Here is a 26,296-nt window from a genome sequence, read left to right on the forward strand (position 1 = left end):
TGGGGTCGATTTGACCCCAAACTTTTGAACAGTAGTGTATGTACACAATCATTTATGACAATTTTCTTTTTAATATTTGAATATTTTAGTATGCATGACCTCCATGTGAAATTTGTAAATCTATGTGATACCAATCTATAGAGTGCATCTTTATGAGCTGCAGGTGTGAATGTTTCAATATGGGATATTTACATAAACAGACGTAACAGACGTAACAGAGAAATACAGTGGAATGAAAAAGTATCTGAAACTTTTGGAATTTCTCAAATTTCTGCATAAAATCCCCATCAAATAAGATCTGATCTTTGTCAAAATCACACAGATGAAAAAACAGTGTCTGCTTTGACTAAAACTACCCAAACACTTATTGGTTTTCATATTTTGATCAGGGTAGCATGCAAACAATGACAGAAGGGGGAAAACAAGTAAGTAAACCATTACATTTAATATTTTGTGACCCCTCCCCCCCTTCGCAACAATAACTTCAACCAGACGCTTTCTGTAGCTGCAGAGCAGTCTGGCACATCGATCAGCACTAATCTTTGCCCATTCCTCTCTACAAAACTGCTGTAGTTCAGTCAGATTCCTGGGATGTCTTGCATAAATCGCTGAGTTTAGGTCATGCCACAGCATCTCAATGGGGTTCAAGTCTGGCCTTTGACATGGACATTCCAGAACCTGTATTTTGTTCTTCTGAAACCATTCTGAAGTTGTTTTACTTCTGTGTTTTGGATCATTGTCTTGTTGCAGCATCCATCCTCTTTTTAGCTTCAACATTCTGACAGACCGCCTCAGGTTTTCCTGCAAAATGTCCTGATAAACTTTTGAATTCATTCTTCTGTTAATGATTGCAAGTTGTCCAGTCTCTGACGCAGCAAAACAGCCCCAAATCATGATGCTCCCTCCACCATGCATTACAGTGGGGATGAGGTGTGGACGTTGGTGAGCCGTTTCATTTTTCCTCCACACATGACGTTGTGCGTTACTCCCAAACAATTCAGCTTTGTTTTCATCAGTTCACAAAATATTTTGCCAAAATTTGTCCAAGTGACTTTTTGCAAACTTTAAACGAGAAACAATGTTTTTTTTTTTTCCGACAGCCGTGGCTTCCTCTGTGGAGTCCTCCCATGAACACCACTCTTGGCCATAGTTTTAGATAGGAGTTTAGATATTGATGGTTATATTTTGAGTTATTTTGAAGGGAAAATAAATGAACTCTATTATATACGCTGCACACAGACTCCTTTTTATTGTGTCAAAGTGTCATTTTGTCTGTGTTGTCCCATGAAAAGATATACTTAAATATCTGCAGAAATACAAGGGGTGTCCTCACTTTTGTGATACACTGTATATTTTATGTGTGCACATAGATGTTGGACTGTGCCAGTGTATTTAGCAGACACGCTAGGGTTCTTTTTCAACTCTCCGAGTATTCTGCGCTGAACTCTTGGCGTTACCTTTGCTGGACAGCCACTCCTTGGGAGAAGCAACAGTGCCAAACTCACTCCATTTGTAGACAACTTCTCTGACTGTCGAATGATGAACATCCAGACCTTTAGAGATGGTTCTGTATCCCTTCCCAGCTTTATACAAATCAACAATCCTTGATCGCAGGTCTTCTTACAGCTCTTTTGACCGAGTCATGATGAACATCAGACAATGCTTCTCATCAAGACAATTCTTATCAGGTGTGTGTTTTATAGTGGGTAGGGCAGCTTTACATCACTCATCAGTGTGTGAGCACACACCTGACTTAAATTGTTTGGTAAAAAGTGGTTTTGATTGCTCATTAAGACTCCATAGGCAGAGGATTAACTTCTAAATTTTCCCCCCTTCTGTCATTGTTTGCATACTATCCTCATTAAAAGATGAAAACCTATAACTGTTATGTGGTAGTTTTAGTTAAAGCAGACACTGTTTTTTACATCAGTGTGATTTTGACAAGATCAGATCAAATTTGATGGTGATTTTATGCAGAAATGTGAGACATTCCAAAAGGTTCAGATCCTTTTTCATACCACTGTATTTGATTGAACAAAAATATCTTTATTAACCAAATAAAGACGCTTTAGCACCCTGAGGTGCTCTAGTCAGAAACCACAAGTCTTACTGGTGTTCTCTGAGGCAGTCTATAACCTTTAAAAAAAAAAAAAAAAAAGAAAAGAAAAAACCCTTTAAAATCCACTTTCACTTGGTTTTATTTTTGAATCGTGAATAAGATTCTCTCCGATGCATTAGAACCAAAGCTTCCGTAGTCAACATAATACCGTATTATTATATTATGGTAGTTTGGGTGGAGTTTGTTTGAAGCAGTATATTGTATACAAGACTGTATAGGGTAGGATGAATCAAATTTCTTTAAGCATATTACACTGGACGCCTTACTGTCAATTAGTATCCAGATGTTTATAAAAGTGCTGCTAAATTTAAAAAGTAATCTGTAATTATTTCATTGTGAAGGCACACATTTGCATACTTCATTTGCCTGAGTTTAGAAAATCGAAGCAAATTGCATTGCTTTGGATCAAGTTGTGCTGAATCACACCGTACTGGATCGGTACAAATATTGCTGGTGGTGTATAAAGATACATATTGTACTTGCCACAGATCAGAGATGAACAATGCGAGTGTTGACAAAAAGGGAAATGTTTGCCCACCTGATGAATGACAGCCACTTTTTCCTGCTTGCCAAGCTCTTCATTCACCATGTCCACTTTCGGAGGGCGCACCACTGTCTCTCGGAAGGGAATGATTGGCTTAGATGCGCTGATCTCGATTTTAGCAAACCTTAAAGAATTAAATTGAGAATAGTGTCATATAGTGGTACTTTGAGATATGACTATTTCATTCTGTGAACTTGCTTATAACTCAAAACATTTGTAAATTGTATTTTGGAGAAGCATATTAGCACTTGACTTTTTGTTAGTAGTGTTGCATCGATACCATTTTTTGGGCCTGATACCTGGCTGTGCAGTATCAGCCAATACCCTTCCGATACCACTCTGTTTGCAAAAACAAAAAACAAAAAAAACAAAAAAACAACAACAACAACAACAACAACAAAAATATATATATATATATATATATTAGGGCTGCAGCTATTGAATATTTTAGTAATCGAGTAATCGACTGAAAATTCTATCGATTAATCGAGTAAGCGGATAAAACAAATATATTTTTAGGTGAAGAGCAATTATAAATATACATGAGAAAACAAGACATTTCATCTAATCTTGAACCATTTTCAGTCAATCAATGTCTTTATTTTCAATGTATATTGTTGAAAACAGCCAACAATTGCATCTCAGATGTAACTAGAATTAAAAAAAAAAGACTATTCACTGCTTTCACTCAAAAAACTTTTGGATCTTATTAAAATATATATACATATATATATATATATATATATATATATATATATATATATATATATATATATATATATTAGGGCTGTCAAACGATTAAAATTTTTAATCGAGTTAATTACAGCTTAAAAATTAATTAATCGTAATTAATCGCAATTCAAACCATCTATAAAATATGCCATATTTTTCTGTAAATTATATGTATTCTGTAAAATAAATTGTTGGAATAGAAAGATAAGACACAAGATGGATATATACAGTGGGGAGAACAAGTAGGAGAACAAGTATTTGATACACTGCACTCCAATACTTGTTCTCCCCACTGTACATTCAACATACGGTACATAAGGACTGTAGTGAGCATTTCACTCTACTGTCATTTAAATCTGTCTATGCTGTCCTCACTCCGAAGCATCTACTTTTTCCAAAGCTAGACAGCTAGTGAACGACGACTTAATAATCACATTTCTTCCTTTTTCATCTGATTTATTAATAAAATAGCCTCAAACCATTGTCCTCTTTAGACCGTCATAAAACTACAAAAAAAAAGTACACAAGCATTGCATTAGCAACAACGTTAGCTTAGCACGCTATACAGGTTCACTAAACATAAACAAAAAGCGTCTCATACAAAAAATAGAACATTTCGCTTACTAACATAATATGTACATTCTTTACAACAACCATACTTACGGACAAATCTTGTCCAAGGATCATATAAGCACAACATTACAACGTAGGCGTCAGCCCGAGACGTCGTGCAGCCATATGAACTGGCAAGAAAAAAATAAACCATGTCGCAAAGCGACCACAAGAGTTCGCTGTTCTGCTGCAGCACAAAAAGCCTTGCTGTAAAACTTACCAAAAGGCAGAATACTGTCTGAGCGGGACATGTGCGTTAATTGCGTCAAATATTTTAACGTGATTAATTTAAAAAATTAATTACCGCGCGTTAACGCGATAATTTTGACAGCCCTAATATGTATCTATATATACATATATTACCTAAAAATGCCGTTACGCTTGATAACACACATCACTTAAAATATTTTTTCCCACGTGTTTCAATTGAATTTCTCTTTGTGTCAAGCCATTTTTAAGTTCTAGTTAAGTTTTAAGTTAGTCTAAACCAGGGGTGTCCAAACTTTTTGCAAAGGGGGCCAGATTTGGTGTGGTAAAAATGAGGGGGGCCGACTTTGGCTGACGTCCTTTATGTAGAACAATATATTTAAGCAAATTTTAGCAAGCCATTCTGTGTGTCACAATTGCTTTATTATTTTTTTACTTAATAATTTCCACAAATTGTTTCAACTCACCTTTGTGGCATTCTCTTTCATCTCTTCTCGCTGTAAAATTAAACTAGCTTAAAGTTGCTTCAATTTCTCGCTACGTATCTTCTCTGTAATCTTGTCGTACATGTCAGCGTGTCTGTTTGGTAATACGCCTCACATTGAACTCATTAAAAACAGTGACTGTCTCTTCGCAAATGCGGCAGACACAGTTTTTGCATATTTTAGTGAAGAAATAGTCCAATTTCCACCTATCCTTGAAGCGTCGGCCGTCGCAGTCAACTTTTTTGTTGTTGTTGTTGATTGTCGATTTTTAGAAAATTGGGAGTAAAATGTCATGCGGGGTAATGTTGTTTAGAGTGCTGCTGCCTTTTAGTGGATAAATGAGAAGCAGCATTTAGCATGTAAGCTACTTCATATGCTGGTAGCATTCTTGCTGAGCAATTTATTAGGTCTGTGTGCGGGCCAGACATTATTGATGTCATGAAAGAGGCTGGGGGCCGGATGAAATTTGACCACGGGCCGCATTTGGCCCCCGGGCCGGACTTTGGACATGTCTGGTCTAAACTGTAAGTCCTGATAGGAGTTTTGAGTTTTTGCAGTGTTCAAAATAAATGTATGATACAGGATGTATTGGAGCACATTAGGGACCAGTGCTACTTGGTGTTTTATCCAGCAATGACTACTGAGCTAAAATTGATAGTTAGCATGATTAAGTTTTTATTTTACACCCTCATCACTCCACAACGCTATGTTATGTTAAAGCCTGTATGTAAGACACATTAGCCACGCATCGACAGTGGTCATAATTAATTGAAACCTAGCCCTCTGCAGGGCTAACGTTACGTGAGCTAGTAGCGACAGTAACGTTAATCTTATTTATTAGAGCTTAGCGCTCTTTATTAGCGCTTAGCGCTCTACTGCTTTAAGATGGCGGCTGTTTACGAACGCTGCCCAGACGCAGCCGAGTCTGTCATTTGGCATCTAGTTCAACATACATGTGATCTCTATGAGACACATCAGACGGTACCTGTTACCAATGTAGCATCGTGCGGGCTAGTATTTAGCAACGTCCGCGTCGTTTGTGGTGGCTGTCGGCTGCAGTAAGTTTTTTTTTTTTTCCTTCTTCCTCTCCGCACGTGACAGCTCGTTGTCCCGCATTGAAAGTAGTCCGAGCAAAATGTGATGCTTAGAGCTGTCAAAATAAACGATTACTCGAGATGAATAAAATTACTCGGATCAGTTTTTAAACTCGAGTTACTCGAGTTGCTCGAGTACTCGTTTCAGCTCTAATATATATATATATATATATTAGGGCTGTCAAAATTATCGCGTTAACGGGCGTTAATTAATTTTTTAAATTAATCACGTTAAAATATTTGACGCAATTAACGCAGATGCCCCGCTCAGGGAGTTTTAAATGACAGTACACATTGAAACGCTCACTTGTTGTGTTTTATGGAGTTTTGCCGCCCTCTGCTGGCGCTTGGGTGCGACTGATTTTATAGGCATCCATGAGCATTGAGTAAGTAATTATTGACATCAACAATGGCGGGCTACTAGTTTATTTTTTGATTGAAAATTTTACAAATTTTATTAAAACGAAAACATTAAGAGGGATTTTAATATAAACTTTCTCTAACTTGTACTAACATTTTTCTATTAAGAACTACAAGTCTGTCTATCCATGGATCGCTTTAACAGAATGTTAATAATGTTAATCCCATCTTGTTGATTTGTTGTTATAATAAACAAATAGTCCTTATGTACCTTATGTTGAATGTATATATCCATCTTGTGTCTTATCTTTCCATTCCAACAATAATTTACAGAAAAATATGGCATATTTTATAGATGGTTTGAATTGCGATTAATTGCGATTAATTACGATTAATTAATTTTTAAGCTGTAATTAACTCGATTAAAAATTTTAATCATTTGACAGCCCTAATATATATATATATATATATACAGTGCCCTCTATAATTATTGGGTTTATAATAATTATGTGTTTTTTAGCTTCTAATATTTTTATTTCCTAAATAATATGGGACCTTAATGGAAAAAAAGAGAAAAATCCAACCTTCAATACAAGTGCATGTATTCAGTGGGGAAAAAAATCCCACATAAAGAAATAATTATTTGACATCAAATAATGTGTGTCATAATTATTAGCACCGCTGGTGTTAATACTTTGTACAACCCCCTTTTGCCAACAAAACAGCACCTAATCTTCTCCTATAATGTTTCAAAAGATGGGAAAAGACAGAAAGAGGGATCTTCAGCCATTCATCTTTGCAGAATCTCTCTAAATCATCCACAGACCTGGGTCCTCTCCTCTGTACTCTCCTCTTCAGCTCACCTCACAGGTTTTCAATGGGTTGAGGTCTGGGGACTGAGATGGCCATGGGAGGAGCTTGATTTTGTGTCTGGTGAACCATTTCTATGTAAATTTGGCCATATGTTTAGGGTCATTGTCTTGCTGAAAGACCCAGTGACGACCCATCTTCAGCATTCGGGCAGAGGGCAACAGATTTTGATTTAAAATGTCCTGGTCTTTCAAAGGATTCATGATGCCATGCACCCTAACACGGTTCCCAGGGCCTTTGGAAGCGAAACAGCCCACAGCATCACTGACCATCCCCCATACTTCAACAAAACAAGACCAGACCTTTTCACCAATCTGGTGTTTTATAAGTGTAATCAGTTGATTGCAGTCAGGTCCTGCTTGTTTTAGTGGAAACCACATTGGTTAAAAAGTCAGTGCTTGATCGGTATGAACAAAAAACAGAACCCACAGCGGCCCTTTAGGACCGGTTTGGAGACTCCTGATCTGGAGGATGCATACAGTTTGTTGCTTCTTGGTAGGTTTAATTGAAAATAAATACTGCTTTTTCTACCGAGTGTGTATGTCATCCCAAAGTTGGCATTGTCCTTGTAGACGCTACAATATGTGCTTGTCTGTCTACGTTCATTTGAAATTGTTGGAAACCTTTATTTATGGACTAAAACAAATGACAATTTACAAATGAAAATATTTTATGTTTTAATTTTAAACTCTCAACTAAACTAGACGAAGATGAAAACATTCTGAAATGACTAAAATATGACTAAGACTAAAAAATATTTTCAACCAAAGACTAAGACAAAAATTAAAAGGGCTGCCAAAAACAACAGTGGTTGAGGAAAATATAAGTCTTTCAAAGTCTACAGTTATTATTTCATTTAGTATACACTTATAACAGGTTGCAAAAGAACAGTCAACTCTGGTGACGAAGAGAATGACACTGACCTGTCCTTGAGGTCATCCAGGCAGCGTTGGAGATGAACCTCTCCAGCAGTGACCAAAACATGTTCGCCTGTTTCCTGGATTAGCACTTCAGCACATGGGTCTGCTTGGTTCAACAAACGCATTCCATGCACCAGTTTTGGCATCTCACCTGATGCATACAGAATAATGAAAAAACCAAAGTACGGCATACCTGTATTTACGAAAAAACAATTGTGCCCACTATCAGAAACATACCTGGGTGTTTTGGTTCTACGGCAACGCGTACAATGGGTGACGCCTCAAAGTTGAGTGGGGTGAAGGGTGGGCAAGCAGGAGTGGAAGACACAGTAGCTGATTTCAAAATAAAATCTTCCAGACCTTTCAGACCTGAAAAAAGTATGGGGGAGTAGTAATTAAAAAAAAAAATATTACTATGTATAGAAGTTACACTGGGGCAAAAAAAGTATTTAGTCAGCCACCAATTATGCAAGTTATCTCACTAACGAGATGAGAGGACTGCAATTTTCATCATATGTGTCATATGTTAACTTTAATCCATTTTAACTGGCTGCAAGTGTGATCTAGTTATTGCCACCACCTATAATGTGCTACAGGTACGTAACAGGTGCTGTTAATTACACAAATTAGAGAAGCATTACATGATTTTTGAAAGGGTGCCAATACTTTTGTCCGGCCGATTTTTGGAGTTTTGTGTAAAATGATCATGATTTTAAAAAAAAATAATAATAATTCCCTTTTGTGTTTTTTCATTGCAAGCAAAATCAATGAAGCTATTACAACCAAAGCATTTGTAATTGCAATCATTTTCTGGGAGAAATTGAGAATTATCAGACAGAATTGCAGGTGTGCCAATACTTTTGACCAGCAAGCAGTGTAGCTTGGACAACCTGCACCGTCAATGGCAGCTAATGAGTTAACAATGATTGAAGTGAATAAAAAGAATGAAAATGAAATGAAAATATACAGCAAGTGAGCTGTGGGAGAGATAACAAAGCATCTCTACACAATTTCACCAAAATGCATGGATGCATAAACCTTTTTTTTTTTTTAAAGAATCATAACCCTAATTGGCAAATGAATTGTCTACTATACCTAGCACATTGCCAGAGGGCACCTCTTCTAGCTCTTCCAGTTCTCGACCCATGAGCAGGTAAACATTTTCAATGGAACAACAGGACAGATGAGGCACCGCTGGCAAACTGTCAGAAGCACTGCACTGCTCTGGTAGCTGGAAGGCACAGGAGGCAGAACAATCATACAAAAAGGAGTTGCCAAAATTCAGCTATGATAGGCTAGAGCACACCCATGACCCATGGAAAGACCCCTGGGCTTTCTACACCTTCAGAGTAGAGCAGGGCGGTAAACCCTAAATTTACCGTCACCGAAATTCTTAACGATGACCGACGTAATTCTGACCATGTCGGTAAATTCGGTAAATTAATAAAACAAGAAAATATAGTCTTTTCATCCCGCTTTGATTCTGTGTTGTTCGTCTATGTTCATTCCCCTTTAAGAAAGCAGTGAATGTGCTTACGTAGGGAGTCACGTGATCATCAGGAAGCCAATCAAACAAAAGCCCGGTAAGCTAACGCTAGCAGCTAACGCTACAAGCAAAACGTGATGGAGTGTGGCTTAAGGACTGCGGTTCACCAAACTTTCAACCGACATTTAGTAGACTCTTGGTGGCATCCAGACGGGCTTTCACCCGCTGTCCTCCTTTGTTCTCACGATTTCCGGAGATGGTGCTTTCAGTGCTTTCTACTGGTAGCCAGGCTAACGCTAGCTAGCGGCTAACGCTACAAATGAACGTTATGGAGTCGGATAGCGGCTCTAACCTTGTCGAAATGGCTGAATTTAATGAGTGGATTGGGCACGGACTGCATCTAGCAATTACTATGTGGCGTTATTTTGTATCCGTCTGTGTGTGATTCCTCTGATAGCTTTTGTGATGGTAAAGCATTCAGCATAAAGTACAATCCAACGGCAAAACTTATAATGACCGAGAAATGGCCCCAGCTATTTTTATTGTGCGTGCATTTATTAAAAAATGCACTGGGGGAAAAAAACCCTTAAACCATAAAGTAAACACTTGTATTTAATAATTATGTCACAGCAGCCATTAACAATAAGTTGTCTTTTTGAAGTGTACGGTTCAAGCTGCAAGTCATTTGTGTTACAATTACATGTTTGCACAGGCATATTGATTTTGACAATATGTTCAAGTCATACACGCTGTTATAAATGTTCATACTTGAATTCTTATTGCTTACAATACATTTTTATAAACTTAATGTTTAGACTGCATGTACAATTGTTAAATACAGTATATCAAATTGAATGCTGGTAAATAAATCAACAAGAAATAGTTAATCTGTATTTCATGCATTGATTCAGATTTTCAAATTATATAACAGTCCGCTTGGGCGAATTTATCGTCATTTATCGTTATCGAGATAAATCTGCTCAATTTATCGTGATACATGTTTAAGGTCATATCGCCCAGCCCTACTTCAGAGAAGCAATAAAAAAAATTCTAGACTAATAAAAAAAGTATCATATATAGAATGAGTAATACATTCATCCAACATCCTCCGTGCTGCTTATCCTCACGTGGATGGCAGAGGTGCTGGCATCTATCCCAACTAAAAACAGGCAGGGCTACACCCTGAATTGCTACAAGTAATAAATGTAATATGCTGTTAAAATTTTACACTTGATTTCATAAATACAACACATTTTCTCTAATCTGTGATCATGTCCAGAGGTGGGAAGTAATGCAATACATATACTTTGTTACATTTGTTAAATTTCTCTTACCCACCATGATCCTTATCTCAGTCTTATGCTGACCTCTTAAACTTTTTATTTACTCTTATCCTGCTTTTAATCTAGAATAGAATAGCCCTTTATTGTCATTATACGGTTGTACAATGAAATTGTGGAGCATCTCCCTTTTCAGTGCAGGACAAGTAAAAAATCTCAAAAGTGGCCTGCAAGAATAAAGTATAAAATCTAAATAAATATAAAACATTTATGAGGTAGTCCTATGTTCAGGCAGTGCAAATAATTGAAGTGAAGTAGCAGCAGTTGACTGTGAAGGCATCGAATATTGCAGATTAATATAGCTCGTAATAAGATTTGCAAATAGAATATGTGTGAAAAGAAGTTGCAGAAGTTGACAGTGAGGCATTGAATATTGTACTTAGTAAGTATTGCACATAGTATATTGCATGTAAATGAATATTGGACATTGGGTGATGTGGTGTTACATATGGCTGTTCGGGGTGGAGATGGCTTTAGCAAAGAAACTGTTCCTCAGTCTGTTTCTTCTTGCTTTTAAACACCTATAGCGTCTCCCAGAGGGGAGCAGTTCAAACAGCCGGGAACCAGGATGTGAGCTGTCCTTGAGGGTGTTTAGAGCTCTGCTGAGGCATTGAGAGGAGTAGATGACCATCAGGGAGGGAAGACGACAGCCAATGATCCTCTGCACTGTCTTGACTGTCATCTGAAGCCTCTCCATGTCTGCAGCAGTGAAGCTCCCGTACCAGGTGGAAATGCAGTATGTTAGCAGGCTCTCAATAGATGAGTGGTAGAAGGCCATCAGCAGCTTCCTATCCAGCTTGTTCTTCCTGAGGACTTGCAGGAAGTGCAGACGCTGCTGAGCTTTCTTTATGATAGCTGTTATGTTTGCTGTCCATGAGAGGTCATCTGAAATCTGGACTCCCAGGAACCTGAAGGTGTGGACCCTCTCCACACACTCGCCGTTGATGTACAGGGGCGGCGGGGCGGTACCGTTCCTCCTGAAGTCCATAATGACCTCTTTGGTTTTGGTGGTGTTCAGGGCCAGGTTGTTGTCTGAGCACCAGGCTGAGAGTTTGTGGAATTCCTGTCTGTAAGGTGCCTGTGAGATTAGTCCAACCACTGTGGTGTCATCAGCAAACTTGACAAAGGTGTTGCTCCTCTGGATTGGACTGCAGTCGTAGGTGTAGAGGCAGTACAGGAAGGGGGCTCAGCACGCAGCCCTGTGGTGAGCCGGTGCTCAGTGTATGGGTGGAAGAATGGTGGGGGCCAAGTCTCCCAGTCTTGGGTCTGTTGGACAGGAAGTCCGAGGGGGGTGGGGGGGGTTGTCCAGCTTTGTAATAAGAATGTCCGGGATGATGGTGTTAAATGCAGAATTAATCTAATTTTCTGATTGTTTTGTTATTCCAATTGAGTCATTGTGTTCCCGTCATTCTTGTAAAGCGTCTTTTCGTGTTTTAAAAAGCGCTCTAGTAATAAAATATATTATTTTTATTTATCTAAGTTTTTGGAAAAAATGTACTTCTAGTAGTCTTACACTGCCACACTTCTTACTTTCACTTGAGTAGATTTGTGAAGCAACGCTATTCTTACTCCACTACTTTGGGCTAGTGTCCTTAATTTTTCCTTTTGAATCTACATGTTTACAGGGGTCCTGTACACATTTGAAAATCAAGACGGTAAAAATATCATTTAAGACCAAAAAATGTCACAACAATTTCTGATGAAGAAAATACAACTAATTTCATTTCACTGTAAACACAGAGCTGCTGGCACAGGCCGATGGTGTTTTTCTCTGATTGTTTGCGACTCGACAGCTTTGACTTCCATTGTCTGTAACGAAAAAGTCTTTTTGCAGACTTTACACTTGGGGTAGGAACCTCTGGTTACCTCCAGATACAATACGATTTGCGATACAAGGATGATCTAACTATATGGTGAAATGACAATTATCGATACACGGGTCAGGAAATTATTCAACAAAATAACTAATAAATAGAAAAACAAGCGCTTTTCCGCTGTGAATTCGAATGAATTTATCACTAGTAGACGTCCAATCTGTTTGAAGTGGGAGGGTGGCAACGAATGAAAAAACGTCTATGGCCGTCAATGGCAGCCAATGGCAGCCAATGCCAGGCACCAAGTTTATTATGGGGCATTTGACATCATTTCCTGTTGCCTTTCACTCTCTCTTTTTTTTTTGTCTTTTTAAGGTAGTCCCTCAGGAATGTCACCAAATGAATAGAAAATGACTCAAATTCAACGGGACAGTAAAGTCACATGACCACAAACAAGCTTTACGTCGAAAGACCTACTGTATGATCACGCCGGCCTGTTTAAATACGTGGTGATTTTAAAGTACTGTAACAGATAAAGTATTTCAACATTCATCGGAAGTGCGCTTTTCAAATACTCTCCTCATTTTTATTTTGCATCGAAAGACTACGAAAAAAACGGAAACATGATCGTTGTAATTTCATGGTAGGAAATACGTTTTCCCCATGTGAGGGCTCTCATGCTTTTTTATTTCTGTAGATTTTCCTTGTCGGAATTTGATTAATTTTGTCCATTTTTTGGGCCTAATATGGTTATGTAAAAGCTATAGTACAGTCATAGATTTCATAATGTATTGACAGGTCAGATCCGTCTTGCACTGCACCTCCCATTCAAGTAGGGGGCTGCCCACGTCAAGGAGAGCAATTCAAAAACACACGCACGTAGCAATTTAACGCCGGATTTCTGTTAAAAAAGTATGAAAGCTTTACTGGATACAAACAGGAAGGATTGTCTCAGGAGTGATTTGTTCGAAGATTCAAGGTAATTATTATATTTTTCGTACCATGTGAAAAAAATCAATGGGAGAAATTAGCTGCTACTGCATTGGCATCATAGTTCGCAATATTTACACAAAATAAATGCTAAGTGCACGTTTATTTTTTTTTGCTTTTAACAATCAAGACTAACAATCAAGACTATTTTACATCGATATCTACAAAAAAATCGTGGATTTAAGCATTTATTCACAAGAATTTTCACTGTAAAAGCTCTGTTTACATCAGGCGGCCGCTAGCTACATTCACTAACAGACCAGCATTGGACGTCGCCATATTTACATAAAATAAACGCTAACTGCATGTTTTTTGCGTTTAACAAAGAATCGAGACTGTTTAACGTCCATATCAATAAAGAATTCTGGGATTAAAGCAATTATTCACTAACACACTAACTGCACGATTTTTTTTTTTTTTTTCCGCTTTTAACCAAGAATCGAGACTGTTTTACACCAATATCTGTAAAGAATTTGGGGATTTCAGCATTTATTCACAATAATTTTCACCGGAAAAGCTCTGTTTACATCAGGCAGCCGCTAGCTACATTCACTAACAGACTAGCATTGTACTTTGACATAACTGCATGTTTTAACCAAGAATCGAGACTGTTTTACGTCCATATCTAATCCGGGGATGGCGTGGCTCAGTGGTAGAGTAGTTATCCCCCAACCCAGAGGTTGTAGATTCGATTATCTGCCCTGATGAACTCGCCTACGTATCATTGAGCAAGATACTGAACCCCACATTGCTCCTACTGCTGCGTCACCAGTAGGTGGCTGGCGATGTAGTATAAAGCGCTTTGAGCGCCTTGAAAGATGGAAAAGCGCTATACAAGTATAACACCATTTACCATCTTTCTCCCCTTCCTGAATGAAAGATGTTTTTTGTGGGAAGGTACGATGGGGGTTTTAGAGGCACGGCATGTGTGGTTACCCTCCTGCTCTCAAGTTCGGCAGCCAGGCATTTTAGCATTTGGTTGTGGCGCCAGGTGCATCTCCCCTGCGTTAGGCTGGTCTTGCAACCCACTAAGATATGTTTGAGGGTTGCCGGGGCTGCACACAGGGACAAGCTGGGTCTTCACCATGTATGTTAGTTGGAGAGGGCAGGACATAATTTGTGGCTGTAATGATGAAGCTTAGTCCATTAGGCTACGTTAATACTACAGGTTTTAATGCATAAATCCGATTTTTTCGTGTTATTCTGAATCGAGTGAGGCATTAACTTGACGGTCTGAACGTGGCAAGTCGCATAGAACTGGACCATTTCAAATCCGATCTGGGTCACTTTCGTATGTGGTTCAAATTCGATTTGGGCCACATTTTTGCAGAATGTCGCGGCGGTCTTTACTGTCAAGTCTCCCAAATTGGAATTCATGCAGCAATTACGTCATCAAAGAGCGAGAGAGACGCTACGGTGGCGGTGCAGCTGTGCGTTATTAGCGCCTAGCTTGCATTAATCACGGCTTTTGGGGAAGGCCCGGGCTTGACAACAGTCATGAAAAAATAAAAATGGGCTGAGGATAAGCCTGAGAGGTTTTCTCTCTATTTCAACTTTGCTCACATGGCCGAGAGTCGGGGCAAACTGCCCGTATGTGTGTGTGACATGCACGGACAGTGCGTGCATGGCATGCTATTGATCTATATAAACTTTGAATATAAGCCTAAACGGGGATTATTTACGTCTGTTATTTGTGCCCGATTTTGAAAAGCAAAATATGATATCCCTGGAATGACGGATGACAGCCAGCATGTGTGGTCATTTGTTTTGGTGCTTCTGCGCATGCGGGTCTTATTGCTCAGCGCGTGTCGGACTGCGAATTAGTGCGCATGCGTAATACTTGAATCGTCTCAATGGACAAAGGCAGTCTGAACGGGCACGCCAAAAAGACAGATATGACAAAAAATCATATTTGTTCATTAAGACCTGTAGTATGAACTTAGCCTTAGACTCCATGCTCCCCAATTCGCTCCACGTGATTGTTCTTCTGTCCACGCCCTCCCGCTTTATCCAGCGGCCTTGCTAAGCTTGGGTAACGGCTCTGACACACCTAGCTGCTTCCTCCTGGTGGCGCACTTCTTCCACCACCATGTGCCGCCGTTCAGCCAGAGTGGCCTTTTGCCAGGTGGGGGCTCTTGCTCCCAACCCAAGGCCATCCCTATTAAGTACTTTGTTCTTTCCCTGGTTGAATGTACTGACAACAAAGTCAACAAAATAAAATGTATCAACCCATGGAGGTCCGGATTTGGAGTTTTACTCAAAATGAAAGTGGACAAACACACTAGAGCCAACTTTGATGTAATGTCCTTTAGTAGTAGTAGTGTGTGTTCTCCTGAGGGATCTTCTCCGAGATCTGGACCAGGGCTTCACTGAGCTCCAGGACAGTCGAGGAGCAACACGGGGGCCTGTTGGAGATTCCAGGAGACAGGTAATTAATCCAGGATAGCTGAACAGGGCTATAGAAGGTCCTTAAACCCTCAGCAGGATCTATATCCGTTCCTTTGTTCAAGGAGGCACAGGATAAGCACTGCCAGAGCCCTACCAAATGACCTCCAGCAGGCCACTGGTGTGAATGTTTTTGACCAAACAATTAGGAATGGGCTCCATGAGAATGGCCTGACATCCTATAGTTAGGCCCATCACTCTAAAGCTTGATTGGCATTTGCCATAGACCACCAGAATTTGCAACTACGCCACTGGCTCTGTGCTCTTCACCGAAGAAAGCAGGTTCGAGCTGAGCACAGGGGACAGACGTGAAAGGGTCCGGAGATGCCTTAGAGAACGTTATATTGCCTGCAACATCATTCAGCATGACCAGTGTGGTGGTGGGTCAGTGATGGTCAGGGAAGGCATATCACTGGAAGGACACACAGACCTCTACAGGTTAGCTAATAGCACCCTGACTAGGCCTGAACGATATATCGTTTAAACATCGCCATCGCGATGTGCGCATGTGCAATAGTCCCATCGCAAGGACGTGCGATAGTTTTTTAATTTCATTTTTTTTAATCCACAAACGTTTGTTTTGAGGAAGGAGAGGGGAAAAAAGCGCACAGTTTCTCTTTCTCTCCAGCAAGTCATCGGCTCCTCCCCCTCCCCCTGCAACAGCGGAGTGGAGGGAGGAGGGGCCGAACAGCAGAGCGGAGGGAGGAGGGCCCGTTCTCAAAGTGAAAGCAAGCAATCAACACGTTGGAGGAGCAAGGAAGACTGTATCCAAAAGGAGTTTTGGAAGTATTTTGGCAAGAACAAGACTATAAGGGACAAAAAACAGCCCTGTCGACAGTGCCTCGCCATGGTTGCCTCAACAAGAAGTAATCTGTCAAACATGTGGGACCATTTAAAACGCAGGTATCTATGCATTCCTGCTACGAGCTCCCCATCAGAGACTTTTTAGCACAGGTGGGAACATTGTTAAATGCCAACGTTCTTGTCTCAAGCCTGCTATAGTGGATAAACTAATAGTCTTGGCCAAAAACCTATGAGACCCAGTTGAGAATTGCTGAGCAAGGAAGGTGGACGATATGCAGACAAATACATAACACAGCTGAAGGAATGTCTTTTCTTCTTTTTATTGATGTGACAGCTATCAGGAAGGCAGGAAATTTGGGAGTTAAAATGGTTCTGTTATTCATCACAGTTATTTGCAGTTATTCAGTTCAATTATTTACAAGTTCAATTGAGTTTGTTTCTTTTATATTTAAATTTATTGTAAACCGTATTTTTCAAATAACTATATATAGTACAGCTGCACATAAAGTTTTGATACTTAATATTTTTGTTGAAATATTTTTACAACTTTGTTGCCGTTTTGCAGTTTTATATTGTTATATTTTGTGTAAACAACTCAGGGGACTAATGCACTTGCACTTTTATTAGTCAGATTTAATATTTAAGTTCAAATATGTTGACAACTTTGTTGTTTAACTGAGGTTTTTATGTATTGTTATAGTTTGTGAACTCTTTTGTCATATTTAATATTTTTGTTCAAATATGTTGACAACTTTGTTGTTTTACTGAGGTTTTTATTTATTGTTATAGTTTGTGAACAACTCTTTTATTTGTCATATTTAATATTTTTGTTCAAATATGTTGACAACTTTGTTGTTATTTTACAGAAGTTTTTATTTATTGTTATATTTTGTCAAAAACTTAGGGGACTAATGCACCTGCTCTTTTATTTATCATTTAATGTATTTGCTGCTGTTGGAGTGTAAAATATTGTATTCAATAAATGATCTATTTTTTGCAGACATGACTTCCTGGAAACCTTCATACAGAAATCTTCATCATTCACAAATTAAACGGTATTATATGAATACACTGTGGTCACGGTGTGTTATGTAAAGTATTTCCAAACAGCTATTCAAGTCATTTAGTGAAAATTTCTTTAAAAAAGATAGATCTTTTTTTTTTTTTAATATCGCAATATAATATCGCAATATATTGCAAACCTAAAAAAAATCGCAACAATAGTTTTTTCCAATATCGTTCAGGCCTAACCCTGACTGTTATTAGGTATCGGGATGAAGTCCTTGGACCCACTGTAATGAGACCTGAGTTCCTCCTGGTCCACGACAATGCCCAACCTAATGTGGCTGGAGTATGCAAACAGTTCCTGAAGGAAGAAGGAATTGATAACTTTGACTGGCCCCCACGTTCGCTTGTCCATAATCCAATAGAACACCTCTGGGACATTATGTTTAGGTCTATCTGGCAGAGCCAGGTTGCTCGTCAGACTGTCCAGTGATTTAAAAAAACATGACTTGGGTATTCATTTCACTGAATACTTTTTTCCTTTTTTTTTATTTTTGGATGACTACTTTCACTTATAAGTAATATTATTTTAAAGTAATGCTACTTAAGTTAAACCTTTGGCTAACCACCTCTGGTTATCCACAGACTTTTTGTCAGATGGAATAAGGCAACACAGCTCGCATTGCGGTAGAAATTCAGAAGTCATTAGCCAGAATGTTTTGGGCCATTAGAGTAATCCTGTTAACCTGTTTACTCACTGTTAGAATATTACAAACAATACATAACCTTTTGGATTTGGCCATTTTTTTATCTCTGCTAATGAATTTGAATTTTCAAAAGTTCAAGGAAAACTGCATTCATACTTTTTTTTCTTTAAGGGCTATAAAAAATATATTTGATTCGATTTATTAACTCGACCATTACTATTGCTTTGTGGGACATTTTGTTTACCATGGTCAGACCCTGGGCAGGATCGTACTTTGGTCCAAGAATGAATATTCGTTGTCCTTTCCTCACCACTCCGCTGTACACCCGAGCAAATGCTATGAAGGTCTCGTTTTGCTCCCCTGTTTTGTCCTCCTTCACCACTTGGGTGTCCAATTCATCTGTCAAAAGTGAGGGGGAAAAATCAGGTTCAATCAAGTTTGAACAACTGGCAGCCAAGGCGACAAAGTATGAAAAATCACCTGCTGGCCTTGGGGAGGCAAGATATGGAAAAAAACTTTCCATGTGTTTCACATAAGGAGACTGGAGTGGATACATGCTTACTCACACCCGTGTGTGTATGTGTGTGTGTGTGTGTGTGGGGGGGGGTGTAGCACGTCACATGAGTGACACAACTAAACACTGCTACGATGCTTGCTAACTACCGTATTTTTCGGACTACAAGTCGCACCAGAGTATAAGTCGCACCAGCCATAAAATGCCCAACGAAGAGGGAAAAAAAACATATATAAGTCGCACCGGCGTATAAGTCGCATTTTGGGGGGAAATTTACTTGATAAAATCCAACACATAGAACATAAAATAAAAATAAAGAACAACAGAGAACAACATGCTGAATAAATGTACAGTGTACAGTGCATGAACAACGAAATGCGAATATACTGTCCTCACAAGGACGCTACGGCTCGGTCCTGGCTATACAGCGAACTCCCAAATGGCGATGCTGGACATCCGTATAATTTGCTGAATCAATTTGGTCCTCGATACCAAACAGGTTCAGATTAATATAAATGAATGATAATTAGGTGCTCTTACAGCAATGACATAAACTGTTAGCATGCGTTCGCTAGCATTAGCACATCGTTCAAACAGCCACACAACTGGCTCTAAGTGTCCGATTGCGGGTGGAAAACACACAACAACAACAGAGAAGATGATACACACAGGCGTTGCCTCTGTAGAGATATTTTAGCAGAAACAATGAACGTAGGTTCGCAGCCGTGTTTCTCTCTCGCTAACTCGCCCACTCACTAACAGCTTCGTAGCTGTCCGTCTTCTTCTGGCGTGTGAACGCTCTTTTTCACGTAAACAAGTGCGAGTGCGCCCCCACGTGTGCATGAAAGCGCCACAAACTAAAAGCATGCATTTCGATATAAAAAAATCGATAATACAATTGAACACACATTGCCAAAGGCAGAACGCGAACGTGCCCATAGCTATTAAGAGTTATTCAGATAACTATTGCATAAAGAACATGCTAACAAGTTTACCAAACCATCAGTGTCACTCCAAAACACCAAAATAACATGTGAAATGATATCATAATGTGTTAATAATTCCACGCATAAGTCGCTCCAGAGTATAAGTCGCACCCCCAGCCAAAATATGGAGATAAAAAAGGCGACTTATAGTCCGAAAAATACGGTACACATACAATAAGAAAATGTCACACATTGTGAAATTACGACCGGAACTATAGCGAATTTTATCTCGTACTCGTCAGATGACAGCTGGCATCCATCTCGTTATGTTTTAGTCTTCCAAGACACGTTTTAGCTCATCATCTTCACGAAAAAAAAAATGTTTGTTGACGAAATATTTTCGTTATTGTCATCGTTGACAAAGACAACACTGGTGCCAACAATGCTGAACAATTTTTGGCTTGCTCATTAAACTTATAAATGGACAAAAGCAAGTGGATAAATCCATAGTTATGTCGACAATTGCGGCACAGATACACTGTATGTCAACCCACTTAAAACAGGACAATCAGACAACAAATGTTGAATCTACATGAAAGAAAAGTCTGCTAGATATTGTCACTGCCATATGTGCTTTCTGCAGAAAATGTGGAAATGTTGATCACTATAGCAAAAAAAATTGGATTATTACATTCGTCATGTTCAGGTTGTTGGTTGAGAATTCAAAGCTTACGGTTTTGTTTGTTCATTTCTAATTTTAAAGATTTAATAATTGATACAATTGTTTATTTTTGTTTTAAACGTATGAACTTAAGACTAAGAGTGTCATTTATTTGAAATATCACCCAAAGGGTCATTTTGATTTATTTACACAAGTTCTATTGTTCTTATTTTTTTCCCTAAAAGTTCTTTTGCACAGAAAATGAACCGAACCGAAATTGCATTCTTGTGTACCGTAACACCCCGAGTGTTTTTCTTTTTACATGAAGATACGTAAATGATAAAAACAACGAAGAGCTTTGCAGTAAAATTTTACAATGTTGCAATGTTACCAACTGAGCAACATTTTCTGCTTTTATTCAGTGATTTTCCAATACAACTGGTGCCTAATTTGTAAATACACTGCTGGCCAAAAGTATTGGCACCCCTGCAATTCTGTCAGTTAATGCTCAATTTCTCCCAGAAAATGATTGCAATTACAAATGTTTTGGTAGTAATATCTTCATTTATCATTTATTTTGCTTGCAATGAAAAAACACAAAAGTGAATGAAAAAAAATTAAGTCATTATCACCTTACACAAAACTCCAAATATGGGCCGGACAAAACTATTGGCACCCTCAGCCTAATACCTGATAGAATAACCTTTAGACAAAATAACTGCGGACGGTGTGGTGCTGTACAATCATGAAGGAGAAAAATAAATATTTTTTTAATTAAAAACCCGATCCTTTTTACCAGATTCTGAAAAATAGAGTGATTGGGGCGATTTCAAATCACGTGATCAGATCGGGACTTTTTTTTTTTTCTAACTCATCAAAATTATAATTAGTGTGAGCCAAGCGTTGCGTGTGGAAGCAAATGAGTTTTCTCATGAATGCCTAAGGTATAGGTATATAGGGAATTTTTTTGCGTTAATTTAAAATACTTTTCTACTCCATGCGTGCTCCACCAATGCCCTGATGAGTACACAGAGCCCTGATATTACAACTGAGACTGCCCCAAAAAAGGCCTTTTTCTTCCCTTTCCCTTTCTTCGCCAGTGGGGCGGGTTCACCGAGCGACTGCTAAGTCTCCTCTTGCCAAAACCACTTTTCTAACCCACTTAAGACTTTCTACTCACAGTAAACAATCACGCTTTTACGTTTATGGTGCTGATTTGAGGGGCCAAACGCTCGTTGCTTTATGTTTGTGCTCGTCCTAGCATACATGAGCTTAACACAGGCTGTGGTTACAATTTATACTGGAGGTGGCAGTCAGGAGTAAAAAAAAAGTGACAAACTCAGTATAATCCCTTTAAAAAAAGAGGACACATCACTTTAACTCTAGCGCACTCATAGAATAAACTGGGAAAGATGACGAAGTCAACTAACGAGCTAATGAAAAAGCTATACTTATATCGTTAGAGGTTATAGTGATGACTAACTGGTAAGATATTACTAGAATATATGAGATAACTTCATACAGCACCTTTAAGTGTTGGCCACTGTGGGTTCTGAATCAGTAGTGTTTGCAGGCATAACCTGAGGTTGGTAGATTATCCAAACATTTTACTCAAGTAAGAGTAGCGATCAGTGTTGTTTTCGTCAACGGTGATAATAACGAAAATATTTCGTAGCCGAACTATTTTTTTATGATGATGACATGACTAGCTAAAGAGTGTTTTGGGAGATTAAAACGGCCAGACGAATGCCAGTTTTATCTGACGAGACGACAACGAGATAAAAATTTGCAAGTGTCCGTCCTAAGTTCACAATTTGTGGCATTTCCTTATCATATGTGTAGTTAGCATGCATTGTAGCAGTGTTTTGGTCGTGTATATACATACATATATACATACGTATTTATGTATATATATATGTATGTATATTTATATATACTGTTATTTCCCGAATATAACGCACACTTTTTTTCCCCCAAAATCAACTTGTAAAATCATGGTGCGCATTATAAACGGGTACATGGATGGAGACAGAAATATATATATGTATATATATGAACCGATTTTTTTTTATTGACACGGCCACGTTGTATTGAAGAAATGTATGCGCGACCCTTTTGCCGACCATTACGGTACGTGACGTCACCATTTTGTTTCGGTAATACTTCACTCTAATCGGCCGAATTCTTTCGTCTGTGTTAAATTGTGCTTTTTTCACTCTTCATAAAGCACAGAATTTAGTTTCTTGAACTCATTTGAGTCAACGTTTATTGCAGCTCCGCAACTCGGACTATAACAAACGTAAGCACTCAGACTTCCTGTGTCCGTCAACTATATCTGTCCCTCGGGAAACTCAAACCCAAATAATAATAGTTCCTATTAATACTGTCGTGTTGACAGCGATGAGCTCTCACAGTTTCCGACTTACGTTCTCACTTTCATTTTACTTTATCAATCCATGGAAGGAACATTTATTCATCATGTTGAAACGAGCAAGTTATACAGCAGCCTTTAAAAGAAAAGTCACGTCTGTTTTGTTTTCTCCTAGATTCTGGTAAGGTGGAGAAGTTGTCAAATCATATTATTATCATAAATATTGTCAGTTTATGGTCATAAGTACATAACAGTCATGTTTTGAACTACAAATGCTATGCTTGTGCTGTGTTTCACCAGTCAGTAAAATTACATTTCTGTATCTGTACACGAGCTCTGTTTTCTTGTATTCTTCTATTTATTGGTGCTAAAATTAGGGTGCGCGCTATAAACGGGTACAATAATTTTCCCTAGATTTTACAAGTAAATTTGGGGTGCGCATTATACACGGGTGCGCCTTATATTCGGGAAATTACGGTATATATGAATGGCGGAAAACACAGACAAGACTGAAAAAAGTAGTTTCTGCTCTTGCACCCCTCTTTAAAAAAAATGCGGTATTTTAAGCCAAAACTGTTTGTTTGATAGAACAATATATCTATATGCTGCCATAGCAGATTCATGGCGCATTAAGCCCCCGAACTATTTTTAATTTGTCCGTTTTACCCTGGAAACCCCCGTTTACAGACGTCGCACAACCGCTTTTGTTTCAACCCAGTTATAAAAAGGAGTAATTATATTATTCAAAATGTCTGTCATTTTTAGCTTAGAATCATTAATTGATGTCCAATATTTCTTTAAAAAAAAAAAAAAAAAAAAACACTTAAAAAATTATTCACTCGCATATTTTAAACTTTTAAACAAATTTTGTCACAACGAAAAAAATGGTGTCAAAATAAGTGACGATATCTACCTCATAACTATGGCTTGATTTGTTTTTTTTTTTTTGGCACTGTCGCATTTTCCCTGATATTTTAGATAATCGATCCAAACAAAGAAAAATTGAAAAAAAAAAAAAAAGAAAAAAAAAAAACGTTTAAAAGGGCAAATATATGAAAAACAACATCTCAACCACTCCTTGATGTCTGCGATTTCTGCATCGCAACCCTGTTTGTATTACCGAGTTTCACCCATAAAATCCCCCCAAAATCCGGCTGTGGCCATTCACATCCGTGTCTTGACACTCGAAGATACATGCTGCTACATGGAGTTTTTGGATCGAAACCAGGGAAGTGCACGATAATATCTAGTTGAAATCATTGTGTCTTTAATTATGCTCTCGTGTGCTCTCACCTACAGTTAGAATTTTGCTGCTTAATTTTTTTTTTTTTAAATGCCCTCCTGTTCAAAATGTTTCTTCCCCCAGAAAATTACAGTAATTTCCCGAATATAAGGCACACCCGTGTATAATGCGCACCCCAAATTTAGCACCAATAAACAGAAGAATACAAGAAAACAGAGCTTGTGTACAGATACAGAAATGTTATTTTACTGACTGGTGAAACACAGCGCAAGCATAGCACATTGGTAGTTTAAAACATTACCGTAAACTGACAATATGTACGGTAATAATATGATCTGAAAACCTCTTCAACTTACCAGAATCCAGGAGAAAACAAAACAGATGTGACTTTTCTTTTAAAGGCTGCTGTATAAATTGCTCGTTTCATCATGATGAATAAATGTTTCTTCCATGGATTGATACGGTAAAATAAAAGTGGTGATTTAGATCGGAAATCAGAAGAGCAAATCGCTGTGGACTTGAATGTAACAATAGGAACTATTGTTATTTGGATTTGAGTTTCCGGAGGGACAGATATAGTTGACGGACACAGAAAGTCTGTGTTGTGTTACGTTTGTTACGGTCCGAGTTGCGGAGCTGCAATAAACGTTGACTTAAATTAGTTCAAGAAACTCAATTCTGTGCTTTATGAAGAGTGAAAAAATCAGAATTTAACACAGACGAAATCATTCGACCAATAAGAGAAGTATTACCGTGTAGCGAGTTAAACAGAATTAAACGGCGGAACTTATGTTGGCACGTTGTATAGTTCCCGGGGGGGGGGGTTTTGTCGAGGGAACAGCCGGAAAGATAGTTATATTCCGCGGGTTGCATGTGAGACAGATATTACTACCGTATTTTGTTGCAGCCTAAATGTCAATAAAGCAACGCGGATTAGCTCCGTTGTTTGATACTCCGACTCCTTCCCTAGCTCACCACGACCGAAACAAAATGGTGACGTCACGTACCGTAATTGTGGGCAACGGATCGCCGCATACGTTTCTTCAACACAACATGGCCGTGTCAAAAAAAAAAAAAAAATCGGTCTTTATATATTTATATTTTTGTCTCCATCCCTGTACCCATTTATAATGCGCATTTTACAAGTTGATTTGGGGGGAAAAAGTGCGCGTTATATTCGGGAAATTACGGTAAGATTTTAAGCTTACCAATGGTGTATCACACATGCATACAGGACAATTTTGAAATATGGCCAAATTAGGGGTCTCAGAATGGAACTTCAAGTCACCTGAGTGTTATCCGCCATATATATATATTTTCTTTTTTTTTTTTTTTTTTTTTTTTACTCCTAAAAATATGATGGACCGAGACAAGGCTGTTCAACCAAGGTGGTTTTCTAAGGCTTCGAAAGCATACTAAAAAACTGCACATAGTCGGTTGCAAAAGAAGCAGAAAAGGGGGTTAACGTACCCAATTTGCCTTTGCAGAGTCCTCCTGACTGAACATCTGAAGGAGCATTCAGTGATTGGTTTTGTTGATTTACTGTTCCCATCTGTCCTGCTGCCATCCTTTCAGCATGCCTTTGCCTTGCCAGTTCACTACGCTGGGCAATCTCTGCCTGAGTCAAAGGTCTCCATATTTAGACACAAACACACACAAAAAAGGTCTATTAAAACATCATTTAAGTCATTGCAATGTTAATTATCGCACATTATTTGATAAACATTTCTAAATTTTGCAAATAATATTTTTCCTTATTTTCCTTGTCAATTCTAGTCAATAATAAGCATAATTTACAAATTGGAGCAAAATTCAAAAGATTTTGAAAAGGATAAAAAATGAGCATACATCACAATAAGGGTTAAGGTAAAAGGTAGATGGACAAACTATGACATTTCACATTTTTATGGTTGAAGTAGCCAATGATTAAATGGCTTTCCTTTCAGCATGGGATTATTCATGAGTGAGTACGGTGCATTAGATTTGGGACTTAATATCGTTATTGTTATTATTGTTAAATATATCGCGAAACATAAACGTCAAGATG

General features: G+C 38.4%; 1 protein-coding gene across 4 annotated transcripts in view; it reads right to left on the reverse strand.

Moving 5' to 3' along the window:
- Positions 1–26,296, reverse strand: part of efl1 (elongation factor like GTPase 1) — a 95,536-nt gene that overhangs the window by 20,204 nt on the left and 49,036 nt on the right. For all 4 annotated transcript variants that reach the window (XM_057839971.1, XM_057839980.1, XM_057839954.1 and 1 more), the window contains 6 exons: positions 25,720–25,880; positions 18,779–18,933; positions 9,039–9,174; positions 8,181–8,312; positions 7,947–8,094; positions 2,658–2,787 (listed from right to left, as the gene is read on the reverse strand). In XM_057839971.1, coding sequence (XP_057695954.1) covers positions 2,658–2,787; positions 7,947–8,094; positions 8,181–8,312; positions 9,039–9,174; positions 18,779–18,933; positions 25,720–25,880 — 862 coding nt within the window. The remainder of the gene's footprint in view (positions 1–2,657; positions 2,788–7,946; positions 8,095–8,180; positions 8,313–9,038; positions 9,175–18,778; positions 18,934–25,719; positions 25,881–26,296) is intronic.

The sequence above is a fragment of the Corythoichthys intestinalis genome, chromosome 1 (assembly GCF_030265065.1).
Source record: "Corythoichthys intestinalis isolate RoL2023-P3 chromosome 1, ASM3026506v1, whole genome shotgun sequence".
NCBI classification, from domain to species: domain Eukaryota; kingdom Metazoa; phylum Chordata; class Actinopteri; order Syngnathiformes; family Syngnathidae; genus Corythoichthys; species Corythoichthys intestinalis.